Source organism: Mixophyes fleayi, chromosome 6, assembly GCF_038048845.1.
Source record: "Mixophyes fleayi isolate aMixFle1 chromosome 6, aMixFle1.hap1, whole genome shotgun sequence".
Lineage (NCBI taxonomy): Eukaryota > Metazoa > Chordata > Amphibia > Anura > Limnodynastidae > Mixophyes > Mixophyes fleayi.
The window spans coordinates 3,676,782-3,700,358 of NC_134407.1; the positions used below are offsets into that span (position 1 = coordinate 3,676,782).

At 44.5% G+C, this 23,577-nt stretch overlaps 1 protein-coding gene across 2 annotated transcripts in view; it reads right to left on the reverse strand.

Moving 5' to 3' along the window:
- FHIP2A (FHF complex subunit HOOK interacting protein 2A) overlaps window positions 1–23,577 on the reverse strand; it is a 24,379-nt gene continuing 802 nt past the window's right edge. For both annotated transcript variants that reach the window (XM_075215609.1, XM_075215608.1), the window contains 16 exons: window positions 18,720–18,798; window positions 16,976–17,145; window positions 12,658–12,762; window positions 11,752–11,874; window positions 11,230–11,499; window positions 10,952–11,148; window positions 9,798–9,912; window positions 8,745–8,821; window positions 8,330–8,522; window positions 7,960–8,129; window positions 7,151–7,291; window positions 6,200–6,290; window positions 5,970–6,113; window positions 5,701–5,841; window positions 4,589–4,692; window positions 1–3,956 (listed from right to left, as the gene is read on the reverse strand). In XM_075215609.1, the coding sequence (XP_075071710.1) occupies window positions 3,851–3,956; window positions 4,589–4,692; window positions 5,701–5,841; window positions 5,970–6,113; window positions 6,200–6,290; window positions 7,151–7,291; window positions 7,960–8,129; window positions 8,330–8,522; window positions 8,745–8,821; window positions 9,798–9,912; window positions 10,952–11,148; window positions 11,230–11,499; window positions 11,752–11,874; window positions 12,658–12,762; window positions 16,976–17,145; window positions 18,720–18,798 (2,226 nt within the window). In that variant the 3' untranslated portion in view covers window positions 1–3,850. The remainder of the gene's footprint in view (window positions 3,957–4,588; window positions 4,693–5,700; window positions 5,842–5,969; window positions 6,114–6,199; window positions 6,291–7,150; window positions 7,292–7,959; window positions 8,130–8,329; window positions 8,523–8,744; window positions 8,822–9,797; window positions 9,913–10,951; window positions 11,149–11,229; window positions 11,500–11,751; window positions 11,875–12,657; window positions 12,763–16,975; window positions 17,146–18,719; window positions 18,799–23,577) is intronic.

Here is a 23,577-nt window from a genome sequence, read left to right on the forward strand (position 1 = left end):
TCAGTGGATGACAGATTTTTATTGGACAGAAATGGATGAAGATACCACAGACTGATACAGCAGGCGAGAGATTATCACACTAACATAATACTTAATGTTCTGGGTGCACAGATTTCTCACATCATATAAATACATTGCAGAAACGAGGAATACAGGTAAAATGGTGTTTATCTGATACCCGGATCTGATACCCGGCCGTCATGTCAGAGGAGACACAAGTGGCTGATGCTCAGAGACCTCCGGGTATATCACTCCGCTCAATCACCTCTATAACCATTATCCAGGCCCAAGAGTCAGCAACGCGTTTCTTATGTTTATTGCAGCAAAATGCGTTGCAGCAGCGGTCAAACTATTAATTACAATACATCATACGTAGAAAGATAGTATAGTGCAATTACGATTACATTTATGGTATTAATGCAGAAATGTCTACACATTGTTCTCAGTATATTATGTTAGATCCACAACTATCAGGAAGCTCCACGCTGTGTGTTAGATCTCCGGCCTGTAGGGGGCAGCACAAGTCACACAACTGCCCATCTGCTTCACCATTAAACCATCCGTCTTTTATAGAAACATGATCCTTATTTCCAGCGATATATGGCCTGGTACAACTGTAAAGTCCATACACAACTGAGGACCCCTGATGAGTTCAAAGGAGCTGTAATATTAAGGGGATAATACTTTAAATATTAAAGTGTAAAAGGCCTTGGATTTATATGCCCACTAATATTCTACTTAGGACTTATTTTTGGGGAGGGGTTGTTATGCAGCGTTGATGATCTGGCCCCTTGTTTCGTATTTGTAAATACAGCGCTGGCTCTTTATACCGCCAATATATATAAACTCTCATGAGCAGGGTCCTCTTTCCTTGTGTGCTCCTGCTACTGTTCCTTCACCCTCTGTACCTCTTGGCTGCTTCTCTATCCCTGTTTTCCCTGTCTTATTAAGCTTCGGCCTTCTTCTCGCTGATTTCTACCTTCCCTTTCCCAGATATAATCTGATTTGCTTTACCCGGTCATCTGTGTTTGTATACATTTTTGTATCATGTTGTGTCTTGGTTCTGTTTTGTGTATATGTAATGTACGGCGCTGCGGACCCTTGGTGGCGCCTTATAAGTCAAAGATAATAATAATAATAATATACAACACCGGGCGGTACTGATCATATAAAGCAGGCGACATACGTTATTACTACATATTACCAGACGTTTGTGCTGAGAACACACCCAGTGGTAAGTGAAAGTGGGGTTATAACGGGGTGCTATAAAGCAGTAGCGCTGTACTTGGTCCTGATATAACCCGATACTTTTCATGCCACAAATTTTCCACGATTTTAGTGTAAATCTGGCCGGTGCTACAAGTGTGATCTGTCCACCAGCGTAAACCAAACACAGGATTCACATTTCCAATTTTCAACCATTAGTAACGTTGCTTCTGAATTGATCCCTCAGAAACCCTGGTGCACTACAAATACTGTGTGACCTCCACAATGACAGTGATGGAAACAGATGTACTGAACACGGCACTCTCGGTACATGACCATTCTATGAGTCACAGGACAACCTGCATATCACAAAGTATTGGTAATATAAATGACCTAAGACATGTGCTGTATACGACTCCTGGTCTCCTGTTTCTATAACAATTGGTCCTGTCTGAAAAAAAGATCAATGAAAATTGAAAACTATTAAAACAATCACATTACATCCCAGAGGTTTAACAAATTAGACAATCGCTGTGGAACAATTGCTGCTGAATATTGCACAATACTGAATTGTAGACCCGCTGAGCACAAAGTGACATTTACACCAACAGATAGAAGCTCTGGTGGCTGGGGGGGGAAGGGGGGGGGGGCAGATATTGTATGATCTAAACCAATATCCATACGGGCGCAGCCTATTACCTCACTAGGAGCCGGAGAGATGTCCCAAATAATGGTTCAGCCAACATGATGCAATGGCGGCACTTTAATAGCATTACTGTAGAACATAACAATAATATAAAGACAAAACAAAAATACTATAATAATATTATAAAACTGTCCAGAGAGGTACAGATTACAACCACCGACAGACTGACAATGTGCTGCAGAGCCTGCGCCATTATAGACCAGATTACGCTTACCGCTATCCAAGAACCAGCGAGACTATTTCTGCTAAACATTATGAACTCTGGCACCAAGCGTCAGTGGTCACCTCCTGGGACATGATTATAGCACTATACAGACCTTGAGCATTTATGAAACACATTTAAGTCCACACAAGGTTTAACTTTATACTTTCAAACGGCGTCACCTAAAACAAGCTTTGGCAATCAGCGGTACTCCAGCTGTTGTGGGACTGTCTGTCCTGGCACGCTGTGACCTGGACGAGCCGCTTCACACTATAAAGACAACCAGTGTTGGGTAACGCCTTCTAAAGGGTCAATTAGTCCCACGTTCTGCTGTGTAATCACAATTATTCCTGTGTGAACGGACAGGACGTATTCTCGGGTGACGGGTGCAACTTAATCATTTTTAAGGCATCTTTTTCAGTGAAACACAAAGAATAAGGTGTGAGCGGAGCTATGAGCATTCATCGTCATCTCCCAAAAATAAAGTAACTCAACCCGCGAGCATCAACACAAGGTGGAAACTAGACGCTACCCGTCCATTCTTACAGCCAGGGAAACACACACACATTCCTCCCTAGGAAGACTTTATATATGTACAGTACAATGTATACACTACATATATACAGAAAGCAGATATGCTGATAAAATAAGACATATAATGACATCCAGTCCTGAAATATATTATTTTTTTACATGTTCATATCACAAATGCCAATAATTGCACCGACAATATTTATAAAAAAAAAAAAAAAAAGAATGTTAAAAAGCGACTTAAACATTGTAAAATTGTGGGTGGTTTTATAGAATGTAGCAGCTCGTTAATAAGCGATGGAGTCCAGCGCCACAGGATGATACACAAGATGCAAATTAGCTGAGCGTCCACCCTGTCGGGGTGAGGTGGGAGGTGAGCGAGTGGCGTACGAATGGTAAACCGTTACCGCTCCTCCAACCAATGACAACAGGACAGAGTCACGGGCTGCAGGAAATGACGAACAGGTTCCGCTTAGAAAAAAGCCAAAAAAAAACCCAAGAAAACTTAAAGACAGGAAGACCCCTCCCCAAAACCAAGTGTGTTGTTGTTTTTACTTTTTAATACAAAAAAAAAAAAAGCGAAACTGTTATAAGTTCTGTGAAATTACAGCAGCCCCCCTGTTCATGCTCTCCGTAAAGCAGAATAAAATAAAAGTACATATCGGAGCCTGGTATTAGAACAGAGAACCGCGTTGTGGGCTGGCGGATTGCTTTTACTGACCGTCGCGCCATTTCTCGTTCCGTCACAATCAGTTTGTGGTGTAAAACAAATAAAATGTTAACGTAAACTTCTCTTGTATTAACCCCTTCAACACCAGTGTAGTCTCCGTTAACGGCGGCATAGTTAAGTCATCTCCGTGTTGCGACGCTCGAGTTTTGAAAGCGTAAATAAAATGAAAAAATGAATACGTGATAAATCCAAGTAAACTGAAGCAAAATCCCAGTATTTAAAAAGTTCTGTAAAACACTCAATGTAACGGAGGAAAGTAAATCCATCTTTAACGAATAATTCCTATCCTTGTTTTCTAGCAGTAAAGTGACGTTATTCCAAATGTCCCGGATGGCGACACTGGCGGCTGTGAGCCGGAGATCCATACGGACAGAGTCCAACTTCCCTTCTTTCCAAGATAAAGTCTTTGCACATAAAAAGAAGAAATTACAAGGTAAAATTTTGGTCTCGCAGATGTGTAATGCCAGTGACCGCCTCAGGGGGTGCTGGAGCTGTGATATTTGACGAATGCAATGGCAGCTAGTTCTTTGCAGAATTCTTCTAGTACGATGACCCCTTCTAACAATGTCATGTGGTCCACGCTGGAGAGAGAAGAGATATTGGAAGGAGTCAGTGAATTAATAACAAATACATAAACACATAACTGCTACGGACAAAGCTCTTATCTTGTGATACGGAATTGGCTATATAAATAAATCTTGATGTTGGTGATGATAATGCCAACATTGCCCATAAATAGCTGGATAAAAATACATCTGGAATTCTAATCATTTTATATCCGGTCAACTGCAGCAGGAATGACAAGAAGCTACAGAAACACACATTAGATTAGAAGGGTGAATATTCTAATCCCCCCACAGCCCCCAGCCCTAAGAAACCGCTCTCGAGAAAAACCTACAGGAATGCTCTTACCCGTAATTATCCAAACACGCCAGGGTGATGTGACACCCACTTTACATACCAAAGACTAACATAGGAAAGGATTCTTTACTGTAAGAGTAGTTACATGGTGGAATTCCTGATCACATGGGGGGGGGGGGGGGGTGTGGAGGCAAATTCACTAATATAATGTAAAAATTGACTGAATGAGTTTTTTACAAGAAAGTATCAGTAGCTATAATTCGGAGGAGGACAATATGTGAGTTATTGATCCAAGCACCATATTGGTTAATACTAAGCTTCCTATAAGGTGGGTGCAGTGCAGGGGACTTACATTGGCCCGTCAGGCTCCAGGCCCAGCAGTCTCTTTCTTACAAGCAGAAGTTTCGGGGTGAAGTCTGGGATCCGCTGGATTCTCACCATGAGATCGCCAACCACCTGGAAGGGGAAGAGATCTAGTTAAGATAAATTACAGGGGGGTGAACATACACCCGCTGGATCAGCCCCCTTTCATGACCAAATGGCACATATTAGCATATTGTGTTTCTCAAATCACAAAAGAATTATATCTATCTATATCTATATCTCATACAAACTATGCTCCATTATTCTTCCCATAATTAGTTTCAAATTACAAAAAAAACCCAAAAACAAACATATTTACCCAAAAATTTGATCAACTAGTTCTCCCCCAGGTATAGGATAATTAAATACATGTTATGCAGGAAATAACATACAACTGAGGACATCGGGTTACAGAGAGATTGTAATCAAGGTGACGTGTAGTGTATAATATCTTACCCGTATGGGAAGTTTTACATATATCGTTATTAATGCCACAAGATTACTGTACTTTTCATATTACAACAACATAACATAAAAAAAACACCAGATGGAAATGCATCAACATTCAGCCCTTCCGCTCTACACAAGATCTGCGTCTCTCTTCCACTCTCAACACATCCTCCGATTCCCGGTTACAAGACTTTTTTCGGGCTGCACCCACTTTGTGGAATTCCCTCCCTCGCACAGTAAGACTTTCCTCTGGTCTACAAACCTTCAAGCGTTCTCTGAAAACCCACCTCTTCAGACAAGCTTATAATATTCCTCAACCACCCTCTTACTCTCCTTAGGTTACCCTATTACTACCCTCTACACAGCTAACACAAGACAACAACCCTCTGACCAACATTGCTGTGTGACTGACCATATAGCCCCTCTGTACTTTTTACCTGTGACAATCTGACTGGACCAATATGTAGCACTTGCCCTCATGTATCGAGCTCTCATTGTCCCATAGATTGTAAGCTGTGAGCAGGATCCTCTTATCTCTCTGTCTGTATTACTCAGTATTGTTTTATTACTGCGTTTGTTTCCAATTGTAATGCGCTATGGAATATGCTGGTGCTATATTAATAAATGTTCATATATAAATATTGCACTCACCCTGACGATGACAGAGAAGAGGGAGCGGCAGCCGGGGGCCAGGCTGATGTAGGGGTCCAGCAGGAACTCATGTGTATGGGGGTGAGGGAAGAGAGACAGTTTGGAGAGCACAGACGTCACCTGTAAGTTCACATCGTACGGCTGCGGAGACACCGAGATACGGTAAGTAAACCCAGCCACAACCACAAAGACACGTCACCCTGTATAGCGTTATGCATAGCGTAATATACGTAGGTCTGGACTTATCACACCCCTCACAGCACATCTACCTGATCCAGGATCCTGCCCATTCTGTCAAACAAAACTTTCAGGAAATGTCCCTCGAAGAAAGGGGCTTCTAAATTGCATTTCTCGATGGCCTTCACCGCGCCGGGCCACTCCCAGCGCAGGCAGATAGCGCAGTAATCCCGGAACTAAAGATAGTCAGACATCAGAAGATTGTGCAGATTCTGTCTTAACAAGGAGAAGGAGACACAGGAAGTATATGACGATGACTTACCTGTCGGTGTGCGTCCCTGAGGTAGGTGTCATAACCTGTACCCTCCACCTGGTACGAGGACTTGGCTTCATCAGGAACAAGACAGAGGAAACTACCAGGAAAGATTGTAACTTAACCAGTACAGTAAATATGACTCCATACAGCATTCCGGATAGAGAACATCAACAGGATTGGGTTACACTCTGATCCACTCATATCATACGGGACCACAACCCTTTCCCATCTGACATCTCCTTTCACCCCAAAATTCTGGACTGTTCCACTAAAATTGGGATAGTACATTAGACACTCTGAAGTAAGAGACAAGATACCCAGCCGGCCAGTCTGGATATGGAAGACGATAGCTGTCATCTGGCAGGATTTATAGATTGGTTTTGGGATGATTATTTCGTGCTGTGTGCAGTTATGATGCAGTCCTGCAGGGGGCACTGTGGGGCTTAGATCACTCACTAAACAGACTCTACCCCTGACCGAGGCAAAGCAAGCAGGATAGCAAACAACCAATAGAATGGTCAGATGAAGTCAGATGACTGCTGCCCATTAATCACTGTTAGCAGCTCGACCTACCCTTCAGGGGTAACTTACTGTCAGTACTAGTGCTTGCAGCAAACCATGTTAATAATGTGACAATCAAATGTCCATATGTTTTAGCAAATGTAAGCGAATTCTCCAAACTGGTAGCTCCACCTACAAACTGGACCCAGCCCTTCACAAGCCCTATACATTTTTCAGTGGAGGAACCAAGCAGTCAAAAATTGGTTCCTCCAAATCAAACAAAATATTATTTATCAATCCCCATAGAGCAGCGCCACCTAGAGAGCAGATTATGACAAACATCTGCAGAACACTGGGGAGACTACTGAACATTCTTGTGTGAATTAAGCATCGTCCATGGTTGTTCTTCTATAAAATGATACAATTATGAAAGGTTTGTTTACGGTCCATTCTCACCTATTGACGATCTTGTGTACCTCCGTCTTGCCGTCATTCCTGTGATGATCTGGGGTAATGGGGGGCGACGCACTCAGCCACTCCTTGGACAGAGTGTTGTCCGGAGACATGTCTGTAAATATGGGATCTTCTTCCAGATCTCTGTAACCGAGACAATATCCGTCACGTTTATTGTTATTAATAAATATAACTAAAGTGTGTAATGTATAACGCTGCCTAGAGAGACAGACATGTATGTTATTACGCAGACATGTATGTTATTACACAGACATGTATGTTATTACACAGACATGTATGTTATTACACAGACATATATATTATTACACAGACATGTATATTATTACACAGACATATAGGATATCACTGTGTGTAATGTATAACGCTGCCTAGAGAGACAGACATGTATATTATTACACAGACATGTATATTATTACACAGACATATAGGATATCACTGTGTGTAATGTATAACGCTGCCTAGAGAGACAGACATGTATATTATTACACAGACATGTATGTTATTACACAGACATGTATGTTATTACACAGACATATAGGATATCACTGTGTGTAATGTATAACGCTGCCTAGAGAGACAGACATGTATATTATTACACAGACATATATATTATTACACAGACATGTATGTTATTACACAGACATGTATATTATTACACAGACATGTATATTATTACACAGACATATATATTATTACACAGACATATATATTATTACACAGACATGTATATTATTACACAGACATGTATATTATTACACAGACATATAGGATATCACTGGGTGTAAACATACACTGCTCCCGCAATCTGTCCATTCTCCACAATGTCTCTGTCCTCCGGACACGGCGGCCTGTACTCTAAGTAATTCCTTTCTTGTATATTTCGCAGGACGAGGTTATAGAGGATGTGCTCGTTAGGTTTCTGTAATAGGTGCTCGAACAGCCGAAGTGTCATAATACTGATCTGTGGGCACAGAGAGGCTAATGAGTGATAGTCACCTAACTCTGGAGAGCTGGCACCACGTAGATCCGTCAACCACCATAACAAAGGTTAAACTACTCCTTCAGATTTTTCAAGTGGACCCCAATATAATTCCCTTTTCTTGCTCTAGAGTTGGTTCTAAACACCACAGAGACACCAAAGACTACAGAGGTTGGCGTTACCTCGTCAGAGATATGGTTGCAGTGTTCTATTAGACGATGGCGTAGGGGGGTTTTCTGAATGTCGTTTAGGGTCTCCGGCTCTCGATCATCTCCCAGGAGGAAACCGACGATCTGACGGAGGAGGGCGTCGGACGTGACTTGGCGCACTATTCTATGAAGAAGGGATGTGGCCGTCAGGATCCCAATCTCCGACCTGAGGAAAGTGATACATAGACATGAGATGAAGCAGGATCTAGAGTAAGACATACTGAGCTCCAGATGACACAATAACAATGTGTTTAAAGACAAAAGTTTTTAAATTATGCCGGCAAATTTGCTGAATATCACCCCCTGGTAAATGTATTAACTAGCGACGCACTGCACAGAGCAGGAGTATGTCTGGGTATAACAGCGCTGCTCCTGTAATAACACTTACGTCTGCATAAGCTGCGGTTCCATCACCCCCACCAGGAATCTCTCCCGCACCGATCTGGCCATGGTGTCTGCAGTCATCTGATGGGACAAGGGGAAATATATAAATTACATCAAATAAATGACAGAAATTTGACCTGTCACTGACACACTACTGCGCATTAAACAGATACCGAGCAGACAACACATAATGTACGGTGCATTACATGTGCCGTGCGTTACATGTGCCGTGCGCTACATGTGCCGTGCGCTACATGTGCCGTGCGCTACATGTGCCGTGCGCTACATGTGCCGTGCGCTACATGTGCCGTGCGCTACATGTGCCGTGCGCTACATGTGCCGTGAGTTACATGTGCCGTGCGTTACATGTGCCGTGCGCTACATGTGCCGTGCGCTACATGTGCCGTGCGTTACATGTGCCGTGCGCTACATGTGCCGTGCGTTACATGTGCCGTGCGCTACATGTGCCGTGCGTTACATGTGCCGTGCGCTACATGTGCTGTGCGTTACAGCCGTACACTGGCTTCTATAGTCACCTTTTACACATCTGCATGAAGTCAGCCATTGGCTGGGCAGATATGAATATTCAGGAGTATAATGAGACAGGGACCAGCCCATTTACTGGCTGGAGCATGCTCAGTGGGTTCCTGGGAAACATCCAGTGACATCACTAAGCTGCCAGCTATGAATATTCAGCAGTATAATGAGAGAGGGACCAGCCCATGTAGTGTCAGGAGCATGCACATTGGCTCTGGATGATCACATGATCTGTGTCATGAACTTCTGCCCACGCTACTAGGTAAGTTAAGTAATGTCTAAAGCAGTTACAACACAGAGAGGGAGGGGCACAGTCTTATCGAGGACTTTTCCCAACAATGATACGTATGTTAATAAATTGCCCATTGTACTTAGACGTTTATTCAGGCTGTACTGGTAACTGCATGACAGGCCCACTCCTAGGTGAGCCGTTAGCGTTTTCAGAAAGGTGGGAAATAGTCCAGTATTGTGCATGTGAGCTGTTCATATGGAGGACAGAACAATCCGAGTGCTCACTCACCCTGTGCGCTTCTTTAATAAGTTGGTCACAATAATCAAACCAAGAGAGGAAGGAGATCAGAGCTCGTTTCCCGGGGAAGGCCGAGGTGTCCTCCTTAACATTGTATGAATCCAGGCTGCGGAGAAAAAGAGGGACACTCATTCAGTACGCAGCCCCCGGGCGCAGTAAGACCCCATTCATCCCTCTGCACATTACTATTGATCAGCAGTTGGACTCTGCAGCCATAGACTCCAATGGAACAGCGCCCCTAGTGGGGGAGGAGATGCTTTCTATTACTAGTAATATCTCTCTGACAGGGGAGGAACTCTTGTTTTTTAAGAAGAAACGTGTCAGCTAAGAGGACACAACGGAGGTAATTGGACTGTATTGTATTTACTGTGCCTTTGCCAATATTCCCTAAATTCAACTAGGAAATTGACATAGCTTAAGTCATCCTTCTGTACCAGCTATGAGCAACTCAAGTCCAACACTTCTTTCCCTGTTTTCGGACCTTTCTGTACGTGGTCACGCCCCCAATGGTCCTATGCCCCGCCCCTGATATCACGCGTGTCTTTTGCCACTAGGCCACCCCCCCCCCCAAGCTGTTGCACTACAACACTATTATCACATCGGTTGATTAACAGGAAAGCTCCGATGAAGGTATTATGGAAAAGTGAAAGCAAATAATGGAACTGTACTAAATGGTCAGCTCTGCAAACCAACTTACTAAAACCAAAACCTAATAATAGAATATTCACACCGTAATATTTTTACATGCAGTTTTCTATCACTTTAAAGTCACTCACCTAAAACAGGGTTTCCCAAACTCAGTCCTCAGTGAGCTCTAACAGTGCAGGTTTTCCATATCTCCTGGCTGGAGCACAGGTGTAATCATTACTGACTGATACAATGTAACAGATTCACAAGTGGTATAATTACAATGTGTCAGTCAGTAATGATTACACCTGTGCTCCAGCAAGGAGCTATGGAAAACCTGCCCTGTTAGGGGTACCTGAGTATTGAGTATAGGAAACACCGACCTAAAAGGATAAAAAATACAGCGTGCCCCGTCCTGCGATCACAGCCCCCACCCCCTGTTTCTCAGTAGGAAATATATAAATAACATGAAGGTACAATAGGAGAACCGAGTCAGATATAGGAAGGGAGATATTTACCCCCAGTTAATGCCCTCCACGGTCTCGATGTCCAGGGGGTCGATGGACTGCGGAAGAGCGCGGTAGAGCGAGGTCAGCCGGTCGGTCAGCAGCTCACACAGGGCTGTGTTCTGTGTAAGGCACTTGGCGGCTGCTGGCTCCGGCAGACTTACTAATAACATGAGCCCCTCGCAGGACTTCACAGCTACCCGACCGTCCTGAGGAGAGAGAGGACGGAGAATATAAACGGAGGGTCCTCCGGGGTCTGTTACCGCCATGTCATACTATGACGCACTCACCGGGCTCTTGGTCAGGTTAAGTAAGGAGTTCACCAGATTATAGTCCTGCTGGACGTGATTACTGGACGCTCCGTCTTCCAGGATTCCTGCCGGTGTGGGGACAGCATCGGGGGGCTCAGCGTGCGCACCTGGAATCCCATCTGCAACTGCCCCAATGTCAGGGGGATGGGACTGCCCGGTGTCGTTTGCTATAACCTCCACCTGGCTGCCGCCAGTGAGACCCCCGAGGTTGTTGGACGATCCGGCCGTCTGACACGTCTTCATCTTGTTCTAAGAAATAAAGGACAGGGAAGAAATTCACTAACATACCGGCAAAGCAACCAGATTAAATCGCAAAAGCAACTTGGCAGCGCTCACTAGTGTCTGCAAACAGTGAGTGATCTAAGCACCTCTCACCAGATTAATTTATTGCACGCATGAGCTATATACAGATAATAAATACATCATACAACGGTACAGTAAGAGAAGCACTGCCCTATACAATATGTAGCGTACAGTTCTCTCCGCTGCTCTAGAACCCACCTCCAGAAAGAAGTTGACCAGGTACGGGTCCTGTTTAAGCTTCGCACACACTATACACAGAAACTGGATCTCTTCATTCTCGGTCGGATTGGCCAGAACCTCCCCGCACAGCCGGATAAGTTTCTATGGCGGAGAACAATGTAAATGAAGGTTATTTGAAATCCCCTTAGTGACGTATACAACGTATAGGACCGCACATGAGATGCCAGGATGTGTGCCCGCCCTGGGCAGGGGGTGAGCTGTAACCATAACCGCGGAATCCACATTATACAATGCTGCACACATTACTTCTGGCTCATCTCAGAAGATCAATACAACACGAATCAGAAAATCCATGCGCTCTATGTAGCTCTGGTTTTATAGATAATAATATAAATTTACCAAATCATTCCTCATCACATAGCCATGTAGATGCACAGAACAATCTGGTAACGCAGGGCATATAGATGTCGTCACGGTTATATTTAGTAGTTTATTAGCATTTTTTTAATTATTCATTAAAAGAACGTTTCATAGAGAGTTTGCAGAGCAGTTTTGCTATTCACTCTATGGTGAAATGATTGTGAATTACTGTAAGAATTTATTACTATCAAAGGAGATTAAGGCAACAAATTGCTAAAATAGCTGTTGACACAAACACATCATTAAAGATGGGAAAAAAATGACAATTCGTATATATCACTGCGTGGAGCAGTGAACCAATGGAGGTTTCATCCTGCAGTAAATGTGACAAGAGTTGAAACTGAATTTATTAGATATGAATCTCAACTGAAACTGCTAAAATGTTCACCTACTATGACACAAAGAACTAGATTAAACTATCAGGAGTCATTCTTGTGTGAACAGACGCTGGAAAGTCGGAGCGCGTGGGCTTAAAGCGCTAAGCGCATGTGTCTGTTGAGTTACCTGTACTGGGCGGTGCACATTGATATGCGGCAGCAGAGGTTGTTTTATCCGTCCTAGAAGTTTTGTATAGAACACCAAGATCTGCTGCTTCATCCCTGGCGGACACTGGCGGGGACAGGAAAAAACACCACGTTACAAAAACACACGTGATAAATAAGAGCCATGTTTTGTTTCCTGTACACTCGCTGGGAACACCAGGAAATCTCCTCTGAATGTTCTCCTGTAACATTTAGGAAATAATTATAATACAATAACAGCACAAACATACTGTAACCAATGGCAGCCAATCAGATCTCAGCCTTCATTAGCTGTAGTAAGCTAACATCCCATTGGTTGCTTTGGGTTCAAGTATCCAGGCATTATATTATTATGTTGGCTTTAAGGTGTTTCATTCTAGTGTTGTTTCTATAACTGAGAAGAGGAAAACCCCGTTAAGTGGTGCGTTATATGTTAAACTGGCCCCAACGATTCCACACAAAATTAAAGAAAAAATCTTCTATATGGCGATAGAAACCAGTAAACAATTGGATTGATGTAAATACTAGTAAAAGACTATTAGTAAGAAACTGTAAATAATTGTCAATTTATTCAATAACATCACACAAAAAAAGAAAAACCAACATAAATGTAAAAATAGATAATTCCTGTGACAGGAATACTATAAGGGACCTTAAATTAGCAGAATACCGTAATGACCAAAGTACAAAACACAGAGTAAGATCAATACAAAGTCTCCCAACCAGACGCCAATTATGTCACAGTACACGTTTAACCCAACAAACGCTATGAAGTCACATCCAGAAATCAGGGGGGGGCTGATACTGTTTGGAAACCTTCATGTAGGAATTCTTGACTTGCAGAAATGAACTTGTATGTTTAATCTCCTCCTAAGTCAGTGATGTCCAATATTGATCCGATATAGTTACAGTGTAACAATCTGCGTTTCTACTACATTCTAAGTGATCATTATCAGCTGTTATGTGGTCAGTCCCCGTCTGATCTATTACAGAGAGAAAGTGACCATATAAATGTAATGTCTGAGGCATATTACCTCCCCCAGCCTGAGGCACCAGCCATATAAACCGGGGTCATAGTTTGATTTACACATATTTATGTATCCAGTACCAGAATCAAGGTACAATAACCGGTTACCCCTCCTCACTGTGCTAAACATGGATTCTTGGAGGGGTTGGGGGAGGTGACACACTTGGTATAAAACAAAACACTTGTGAGTTGGCATCTAGTGGACATGAGAGGCACCAAATGGGCTTCACCTCTAGTAAATATAATACTTCACTGACACAGGGGGTAGAAGTCACAGCCGTACACGGACAGGTGGCCCTGATGTCACCCCCCTGGGAGGAGTTCAAGTGGCAGCAATGTTCTAAGGAACATCGCGGCTGCGGATTTTTGCTGTTTATACAGCAAAAATATCCCAGCGGACGTTCGAGACACCTCGCGTGGATACTTTTAGAAATATATGTTCCCCCTGGACTGTGGTCAGGGAGATTTACACCAGGGAGCATCTATAAACCGGCAGCTATCAGGTTACTCAAGTGCGTTACTGGTGTCAGTAAATATGATTGGTTTACGAGTTCTGTATAGGACTAAACACCTGCCCTGTAAGCAGACTGTGTGCGGATATTCCCTGGAAGCAGGCCGCGTGTGACTACCCCCTGGAAGCAGGCTGCGTGTGACTACCCCCTGGAAGCAGGCTGCGTGTGACTACCCCCTGGAAGCAGGCTGCGTGTGACTACCCCCTGGAAGCAGGCCGCGTGTGACTACCCCCTGGAAGCAGGCCGCGTGTGACTACCCCCTGGAAGCAGGCCGCGTGTGACTACCCCCTGGAAGCAGGCCGCGTGTGACTACCCCCTGGAAGCAGGCCGCGTGTGACTACCCCCTGGAAGCAGGCCGCGTGTGACTACCCCCTGGAAGCAGGCCGCGTGTGACTACCCCCTGGAAGCAGGCCGCGTGTGACTACCCCCTGGAAGCAGGCCGCGTGTGACTACCCCCTGGAAGCAGGCCGCGTGTGAATTCCCCCTGGAAGCAGGCCGCGTGTGACTACCCCCTGGAAGCAGGCCGCGTGTGACTACCCCCTGGAAGCAGGCCGCGTGTGACTACCCCCTGGAAGCAGGCTGCGTGTGACTACCCCCTGGAAGCAGGCTGCGTGTGACTACCCCCTGGAAGCAGGCCGCGTGTGACTACCCCCTGGAAGCAGGCCGCGTGTGACTACCCCCTGGAAGCAGGCCGCGTGTGACTACCCCCTGGAAGCAGGCCGCGTGCGACTACCCCCTGTAAGCAGGCCGCGTGTGACTACCCCCTGGAAGCAGGCCGCGTGTGACTACCCCCTGGAAGCAGGCCGCGTGTGACTACCCCCTGGAAGCAGGCTGCGTGTGAATTCCCCCTGGAAGCAGGCCGCGTGTGAATTCCCCCTGGAAGCAGGCCGCGTGTGACTACCCCCTGGAAGCAGGCCGCGTGTGACTACCCCCTGGAAGCAGGCTGCGTGTGAATTCCCCCTGGAAGCAGGCCGCGTGTGAATTCCCCCTGGAAGCAGGCCGCGTGTGACTACCCCCTGGAAGCAGGCCGCGTGTGACTACCCCCTGGAAGCAGGCCGCGTGTGACTACCCCCTGGAAGCAGGCCGCGTGTGACTACCCCCTGGAAGCAGGCCGCGTGTGACTACCCCCTGGAAGCAGGCTGCGTGTGACTAACCCCTGGAAGCAGGCCGCGTGTGACTACCCCCTTGGAAGCAGGCCGCGTGTGACTACCCCCTGGAAGCAGGCCGCGTGTGACTACCCCCTGGAAGCAGGCCGCGTGTGAGTTCCCCCTGGAAGCAGGCCGCGTGTGACTACCCCCTGGAAGCAGGCCGCGTGCGACTACCCCCTGTAAGCAGGCCGCGTGTGACTACCCCCTGGAAGCAGGCCGCGTGTGACTACCCCCTGGAAGCAGGCCGCGTGTGACTACCCCCTGGAAGCAGGCTGCGTGTGAATTCCCCCTGGAAGCAGGCCGCGTGTGAATTCCCCCTGGAAGCAGGCCGCGTGTGACTACCCCCTGGAAGCAGGCCGCGTGTGACTACCCCCTGGAAGCAGGCTGCGTGTGAATTCCCCCTGGAAGCAGGCCGCGTGTGAATTCCCCCTGGAAGCAGGCCGCGTGTGACTACCCCCTGGAAGCAGGCCGCGTGTGACTACCCCCTGGAAGCAGGCCGCGTGTGACTACCCCCTGGAAGCAGGCCGCGTGTGACTACCCCCTGGAAGCAGGCCGCGTGTGACTACCCCCTGGAAGCAGGCTGCGTGTGACTAACCCCTGGAAGCAGGCCGCGTGTGACTACCCCCTTGGAAGCAGGCCGCGTGTGACTACCCCCTGGAAGCAGGCCGCGTGTGACTACCCCCTGGAAGCAGGCCGCGTGTGAGTTCCCCCTGGAAGCAGGCCGCGTGTGACTACCCCCTGGAAGCAGGCCGCGTGTGACTACCCCCTGGAAGCAGGCTGCGTGTGACTACCCCCTGGAAGCAGGCCGCGTGTGACTACCCCCTGGAAGCAGGCCGCGTGTGACTACCCCCTGGAAGCAGACTGTGTGCGGATATTCCCTGGAAGCAGGCCGCGTGCGAGTTCCCCCTGGAAGCAGGCCGCGTGTGACTACCCCCTGGAAGCAGACTGTGTGCGGATATTCCCTGGAAGCAGGCCGCGTGCGAGTTCCCCCTGGAAGCAGGCCGCGTGTGACTACCCCCTGGAAGCAGACTGTGTGCGGATATTCCCTGGAAGCAGGCCGCGTGTGACTACCCCCTGGAAGCAGGCCGCGTGTGACTACCCCCTGGAAGCAGGCCGCGTGTGAATTCCCCCTGGAAGCAGGCCGCGTGTGACTACCCCCTGGAAGCAGGCCGCGTGTGACTACCCCCTGGAAGCAGGCCGCGTGTGACTACCCCCTGGAAGCAGGCCGCGTGTGACTACCCCCTGGAAGCAGGCCGCGTGTGACTACCCCCTGGAAGCAGGCCGCGTGTGACTACCCCCTGGAAGCAGGCCGCGTGTGACTACCCCCTGGAAGCAGGCCGCGTGTGACTACCCCCTGGAAGCAGGCCGCGTGTGACTACCCCCTGGAAGCAGGCCGCGTGTGACTACCCCTTGGAAGCAGGCTGCGTGTGACTACCCCTTGGAAGCAGGCTGCGTGTGACTACCCCCTGGAAGCAGGCCGCGTGTGACTACCCCCTGGAAGCAGGCCGCGTGTGACTACCCCCTGGAAGCAGGCCGCGTGTGAATTCCCCCTGGTGATATAAGGACCAGCACAATGACACAATATATTTACATCTATAATGTACATATACTCACGTCTGCTTTCCCCAGTGTGTACAGGGTCTCCAGGACTTTGTGGTGTAATAAATACTCCATACAGGGCCCGGTCTCTCCAGACTCCCGCTCATTTTCTTCCTGCAACAAGATGTCCAGCATCTGCTCCAGGTGAGAGGGGATGTTGGTGTCTGTGACGGGGGCTTTGTCATCTGTGTACCAGGAAAACAAGTTTCAGTCGTTATAGTGAAACAATGTGAGGCCTAGTTAGATACAGATACACAGATCAGGCAATCTCCCTGCATCGCTGTACACATGAATGGGAGCAGCCATCTTGCTTACTCTGTAGAGGTAAATCTGATCAGCTATAGACTCCAAAGGGTACAGTGCCCTGATGGTGAACCCACACCCTCACCGCAGAGGCCCCATCACAGTGGTAAGTGATATTTTTTAAATAAATTGTTAATAAGGGATCTTTCATCACTACAATGTGCAGCGGAAAAAACCCAACATCCTTATCGCCATAAAAAATGGCCTATTTATCACTAGTAGTAAATTAAAACAGACAATACCAATAAAAAGAAGGAAAAAATAATTTTGTGAATATTATTACATGTATCTATAAAGTTGCTGCTGGATGATGGATGTTTAGCGGAAATCTGGACTAAACCTACTGCAGCCAATCAGCTTTTACCTGTATAGTACAAGTCACACGCTGTCTGGTTGGTTGTTGGGCTTAGCGCAGTATTTGTACCAACGATGTTCATTAATAATCGTCAGTATGTACTGACCTGGTGGTAATAGGGAGGACTATAATACTGTAATGTATATACTGTGATATTTAGGTGGTTTACACCTCTATGACCACACACATTTCCATGATTTTATGCTGCACCAATTTCACTTTTATGTTCCTTAATGCAAAGTTTATTTTATTATTTGCAGGACACCGAGGAGGTTCTTGTGGTAACATGCTGGAATATACTGACTTGTACTTTACATCCATTATCTTAAAAACGAAAATACATTTCCATAATTTCCCCACAATTACTGTTACATACGCAGAACGTGCAAATAAATCATCCTGGAGAGTATTTCTCTAATTATCCCGGGTACATGTGGACTTTTAGTCACGTTCTCAGGGAGTTATAGGGACAGAAACAAGTAACTAACTTATTTCATCTCCTCTTAACCAGAGACTTTAAGAGTCAAACGAGGCTGAAATTCGTCTCTCTTATTTCTTCTTTCTATTGGATCTATCAGTCTCTGTAAAAGACGTTATAATTAGATCCATGTCAGCCTTGCAGGAGGTAGACCAGTGGAGGGCCACATGTGGCTCCCAGCACTTTCCTGTGTTACTGTCAGAAGTGTAACACTTGTGCTGACATGTTATTAAAGATGCCTCTTTCTTTGATTGTATTATTTTAACTTATTACTGAGATTAATTGTAATGTGTGGCCCATAGAGAGGCCACATCATGTGGCCCGAAGTGTATCAGGTTACCCATCACTGGGGTAGATGATCTGGCTGTCTCATGTAAGCTACCACGCCAAACGTCAGCGTGAAGGCGTCAATGTTTATGTGTCGTTTCACATGTCCCATGAAATATGTACGTCCTTCCAGAAATAACATCCAGCACGGCCTATAATGAACCTGATCAGTAAACCACAATAGATTGTACAAACTGCAATTATACATTGACCCTGCACACCACGCCAACATATAAATATATATATATATATATATATATATATATATATACACACAGTCTCGGGCAATCTCTTACCGGATGTCTCTATGTAGTAATGAGTGATGGCCTTCCAGTGGTAGACAAAGTCCTCTTGTAGCGGCAGAGATGGAGCAAGCTGCATGAGATGGGACAAGATCAGTACACACCGAAGATCCACATTACCAGTACACGTGTGTAACAGTAATGTACTAATAATATACAGGTGGACTCGTCTCCTCCCAGTCACACATGCAGAAATCAGTCATACAGGGAAGATGTAATAACCATGCTGCAATATCACGCTGTCTGCAACACCACAATATATATTGTTTATTAAAATCTATTAATATGGCACCAGCATAGTCCTCAGCATTGTACATAATACTCTATACTGTGTGTTATAAATTAATGACAAGCCTTGGAAAAAGCAGACCTAAGCGAAACGCGTGTCGGCGTCCTCGTTGTCTGCAGAAGCTATACCTCTAAGATTGGCAGCTTGCAGAATACTCCAATAAAACCAGATTTAGCTCGGAGATATTATTTAGGTAGACAGCAATACACTCCCCGTTTGCAAGGAGACACTATAGCTCAAATATATGGGTTAATGAAATAGTGACTTCATCACAGTGAAACTTTGTTGACTAAACAGCTGATCCTATTGTGGAATCAGCTTAATGTGGGGAGAATTCACTGTCTCTCTAAATATATAGTATCACCTAGCAATATACAATTACAGCTAGTGGTGATACTAGAAATCTACCTATAGCATAAGTCCACATATTATGGGGGCTATACATGCAGACAGCATTTGTTTTTAGTTTATTTTATCATATTTCGTTTATTTTAAATCTATTACCTAATAAAAGTTACATTTTATTGAACACCAATTTGAAAATTAGAAGCTTCAGTGCACCTACAAACCAACTTCTTTCTTTCTCTTGACCTCATACATCTGTAGATTGTAAGCTCTGGTGATCGGGGCCCTCTTCCCTTCTCTTCTCATTACCTATAACATTTGCTCAGCAGTTACACTGCGCACCTCCTCCCTGGGCTCTCTGCCCATTGGCTCCACTCCTCCATTGTCTACGCACCTCTTTCTGTGGCTCTGATCCTGTTAGTTACACCCACACTAATGGGCACAGGTTTCAGCCTGCGCTGAATTTACACCTTGTATCCCAGTAGCTGTGTTGAGAGTTGTAGTGTTATTTGGTTACTGTACTGTACTGTTATACCCTGTACGGTCTTGTTATTTGCTCTCTATACAGTGCTGCGGAACTCATGTGACTCCAAATAAAGAATAATAAATAATAATAATAATAATAATCTTTTGATATGGGGAAAGAAACAAGACAGAGTTTGGCCATTTCCGCCACCGTACACTGCGGACCAGGACGGACCTGTGAACTTTGCAGCTGGTAGGAACATACGACACAGTCACAAGGAGATATCCTCAGGCCAAACATTTATATTGCATCATCATACGTTGTGTGTGTCAGAGAGAAGCTGTCGTGTCCCTGCTGTCCAGGGATATCTAACGCTGCCCATCCCCATAGTGGCTGCAAGCAGCCAGGTGTATCTAGTCTCAGTAACCATCTGATCAGATAATACAGTCAGGGGTCAATGACGTGACAAGGAGTGTGGTCATCGCCTATCAGCCAACCACACCCAAGCAGCTGAATATGTCCGTCCACGTCGGTGATTAAGTTTGACAGAGATGTGAAAGGGTCAGTGTGTATGCAATGCTTTATGTGAGCATTATTACTATATATAAGAGCCGTACATCAGTCCCAAACCTGAAACCTGGCCACACGTGAGCATGTGATCAGACAGAACAGCAGGTTGGGGGGGGGGGGGTGTTAGCAGGAACAGGATATTGGGGGGGATCAAATGTGTGCATCACTGCATGAATACACGTCATCTCGTGGACACACCTCTATGTGTTATTACTACATGTATCTACATGTATGCTAACATTGACTTGTGTGTGTTGTCCAAGGAATTCTGGGGTTGACTCTTTGTGGGACAGCAATGAGCGAGATAGTATGGGCTTTGAACATACTTCCATTTCCATAGCGGTTATATTCGTATACAGTCTAAGGTGTGTAGGGTAATGCTACTATAGACATGATGTTAATGGGATGTGTATACACGGTTAGTGTGGTGCCAGACAGCTTTATAGACGCACATGGGATCAATTAAGATCTGAAGACACCGCACGCAACGTTTCTTAATGTAATTACTCTGGCGTGTCAGGGGAAGAGATTCCCCAATCACCATCATGTGACTGAGCGCAGTGACCGCTGCACTTATATAGCTGGGGGAGACCTTGTCCGACACATAGAGAGACTGGAACATGGGTGGGAGTTATTACATCAACACTGTACATTGTACATTTACCATTGTTACAGTATCACATGTGAAAGTCTCACAGTATCTCAGCCCAGCTGTATGACCAGGAAATAACCCCAAAACTTATAGGATTTCATATCATTAAAAAAATATATTTGTTTGATTTGTGTTGTTGTGAAAGTAATGAATATTATTTAGTATTTCAGGAAACTATTTTCCATATGAACATATTTGTTTTTTGGGATTCTGCAGCACTATATGTAAAGCTCAACACATCCCTGTCACAGACTGCTGAACAGAAAGGGAATACTGAACCTAATCATGTGATAGTATCATCATCATCACCATTTATTTATATAGCGCCACTAATTCCGCAGCGCTGTACAGAGAACTCATTTACATCAGTCCCTGCCCCATTGGAGCTTACAATCTAAATCCCCTAATATACACACACAGAGAGAGAGAGAGACTAAGAGAAATTTAATAGCAGCCAATTAACCTACTAGTATGTTTTTGGAGTGTGGGAGGAAACTGGAGAACCCGGAGGAAACCCACGCAAACACGGGGAGAACATACACACTCCTCACAAATAAGGCCATGGTCAGGAATTGAACTCATGACTGTAAAGCAGAAGTGCTAACCACTAACCCACCCTGCTGTCCATTGTCCTCCTCCTTCTCAGTAGTCTTTACACCGTCAGTCTCTTTCTAACAGCAGAGTAATTAAACGTATTTTATGCACTGACCCAGATATAAAACTCTTTCACTCAGCTAATATTTTTCGGAGCAGGTTTATTTTAGGATATTATGGATGCTTTTTATGACCTGACGGACAGTGATTAATCTCCATACATGTACTAATATTTGAACTCACATTTGTTAAAGGACCACTAAACACCATGAAATCAAAACTTTCCAATATGAATGATGAAGGTAATTGTTCAGGGCTCATTCACACCTATCGGCTTTTAATGAGCTTTTCACACATTAAAAATGTGACCACTAAGAACCAATGGTGCCATTCTCACATATGCAGGATAAACATTAAGCCCTCTTGGAAGGTCGCTATCAGCGGACCAGCCATACAATCTGCCGCTAGAATCAAAGGAACTCAACCTCAACTACATCAAGACTTAAAATTAGAGTCCTCTCTCCTTGTATCACAACATAATAGAAAAAGTTATTGAAAAGGTACTTGTGAAAGCTGAACGGTCTTGAGCACTGGAGCTCCTGCCAGTTATGCCATGACTATCACCCCAATTTCAAAGTCACTGAAGTCTCCTCCTGCAGCCATAATTATAGAAAACCAGGACAGTCTAACATTGCTATCCATGACCGACATGCTGTAATGGTATTTACTTAATTAACACCACTGAGGAAGCCATTGCTTACTAAATGTTTAGCGACTCTCTTTCTCTCAGGTATTTCCATATTTTTGTCCACTACCTGTATATATAATGTACAGAACTGTTAAAAAAAATCTACAGACAAATAATTATCTTGGTGTGTAATACAATAATAATACTAATGTGATATATATTACATACAGGCTGTCTCGATGTGTATATGCTGTGTACAGGATAATTGTGATATATATATATATATATATATATATATATATATATATATACACACATACCATTATTATTATATACATACTGATATATATGTATATATAATCTTGTTGTGTATATAATAATGGTGTATATCTTACATACAGGCTGATCTCTGTGTGTATATAACAATAATAATGATCTGTATATAATAATAATACCAACAGTATATATACACTGAGTCCGGCAAGCACACTAGCAGCAGCTGCCGTGTATATAACAATGATATATATGTACAGGACAGTAATGGAGTGTGTATATAATAATAATAATAGTGTATATATATATATATATATATATATATATATATATATATATATATATACACTGATCCCTGTGAGTACACTAGCAGCAGCTGTGTATATGATAAAAATGGTATATATGTACAGGATAGTAATGGTGTGTATATTATTATAATAATAATAATAATATTCACATAGACACTGATCCCTGTGAGTACACTATCAGCAGCAGTGTATATAATAATAATAATAATATTCACATATACACTGAGTTCTGTGAGTACAATGTCAGCAGCCCTGTATATAATAATAATAATAATAATAATAATAATATACACAGACACTGATCCCTGTGAGTACACTATCAGCAGCAGTGTATATAATAATAATAATAATAATAATAATAATAATATACACAGACACTGATCCCTGTGAGTACACTATCAGCAGCAGTGTATATAATAATAATGGTATATATGTACAGGACAGTAATGGTGTGTATATAATAACAGTAATAATATACACTGATCCCTGAGAGTACACTATCAGCAGCAGTGTATATAATAATAATGGTATATATGTACAGGACAGTAATGGTGTGTATATAATAATAATAATAATAATAATATACACTGATCCCTGAGAGTACACTATCAGCAGCCGTCGCCGTGTACATAGGAAGCAGCAGCCATTATCACACAGCTCAGTTCCG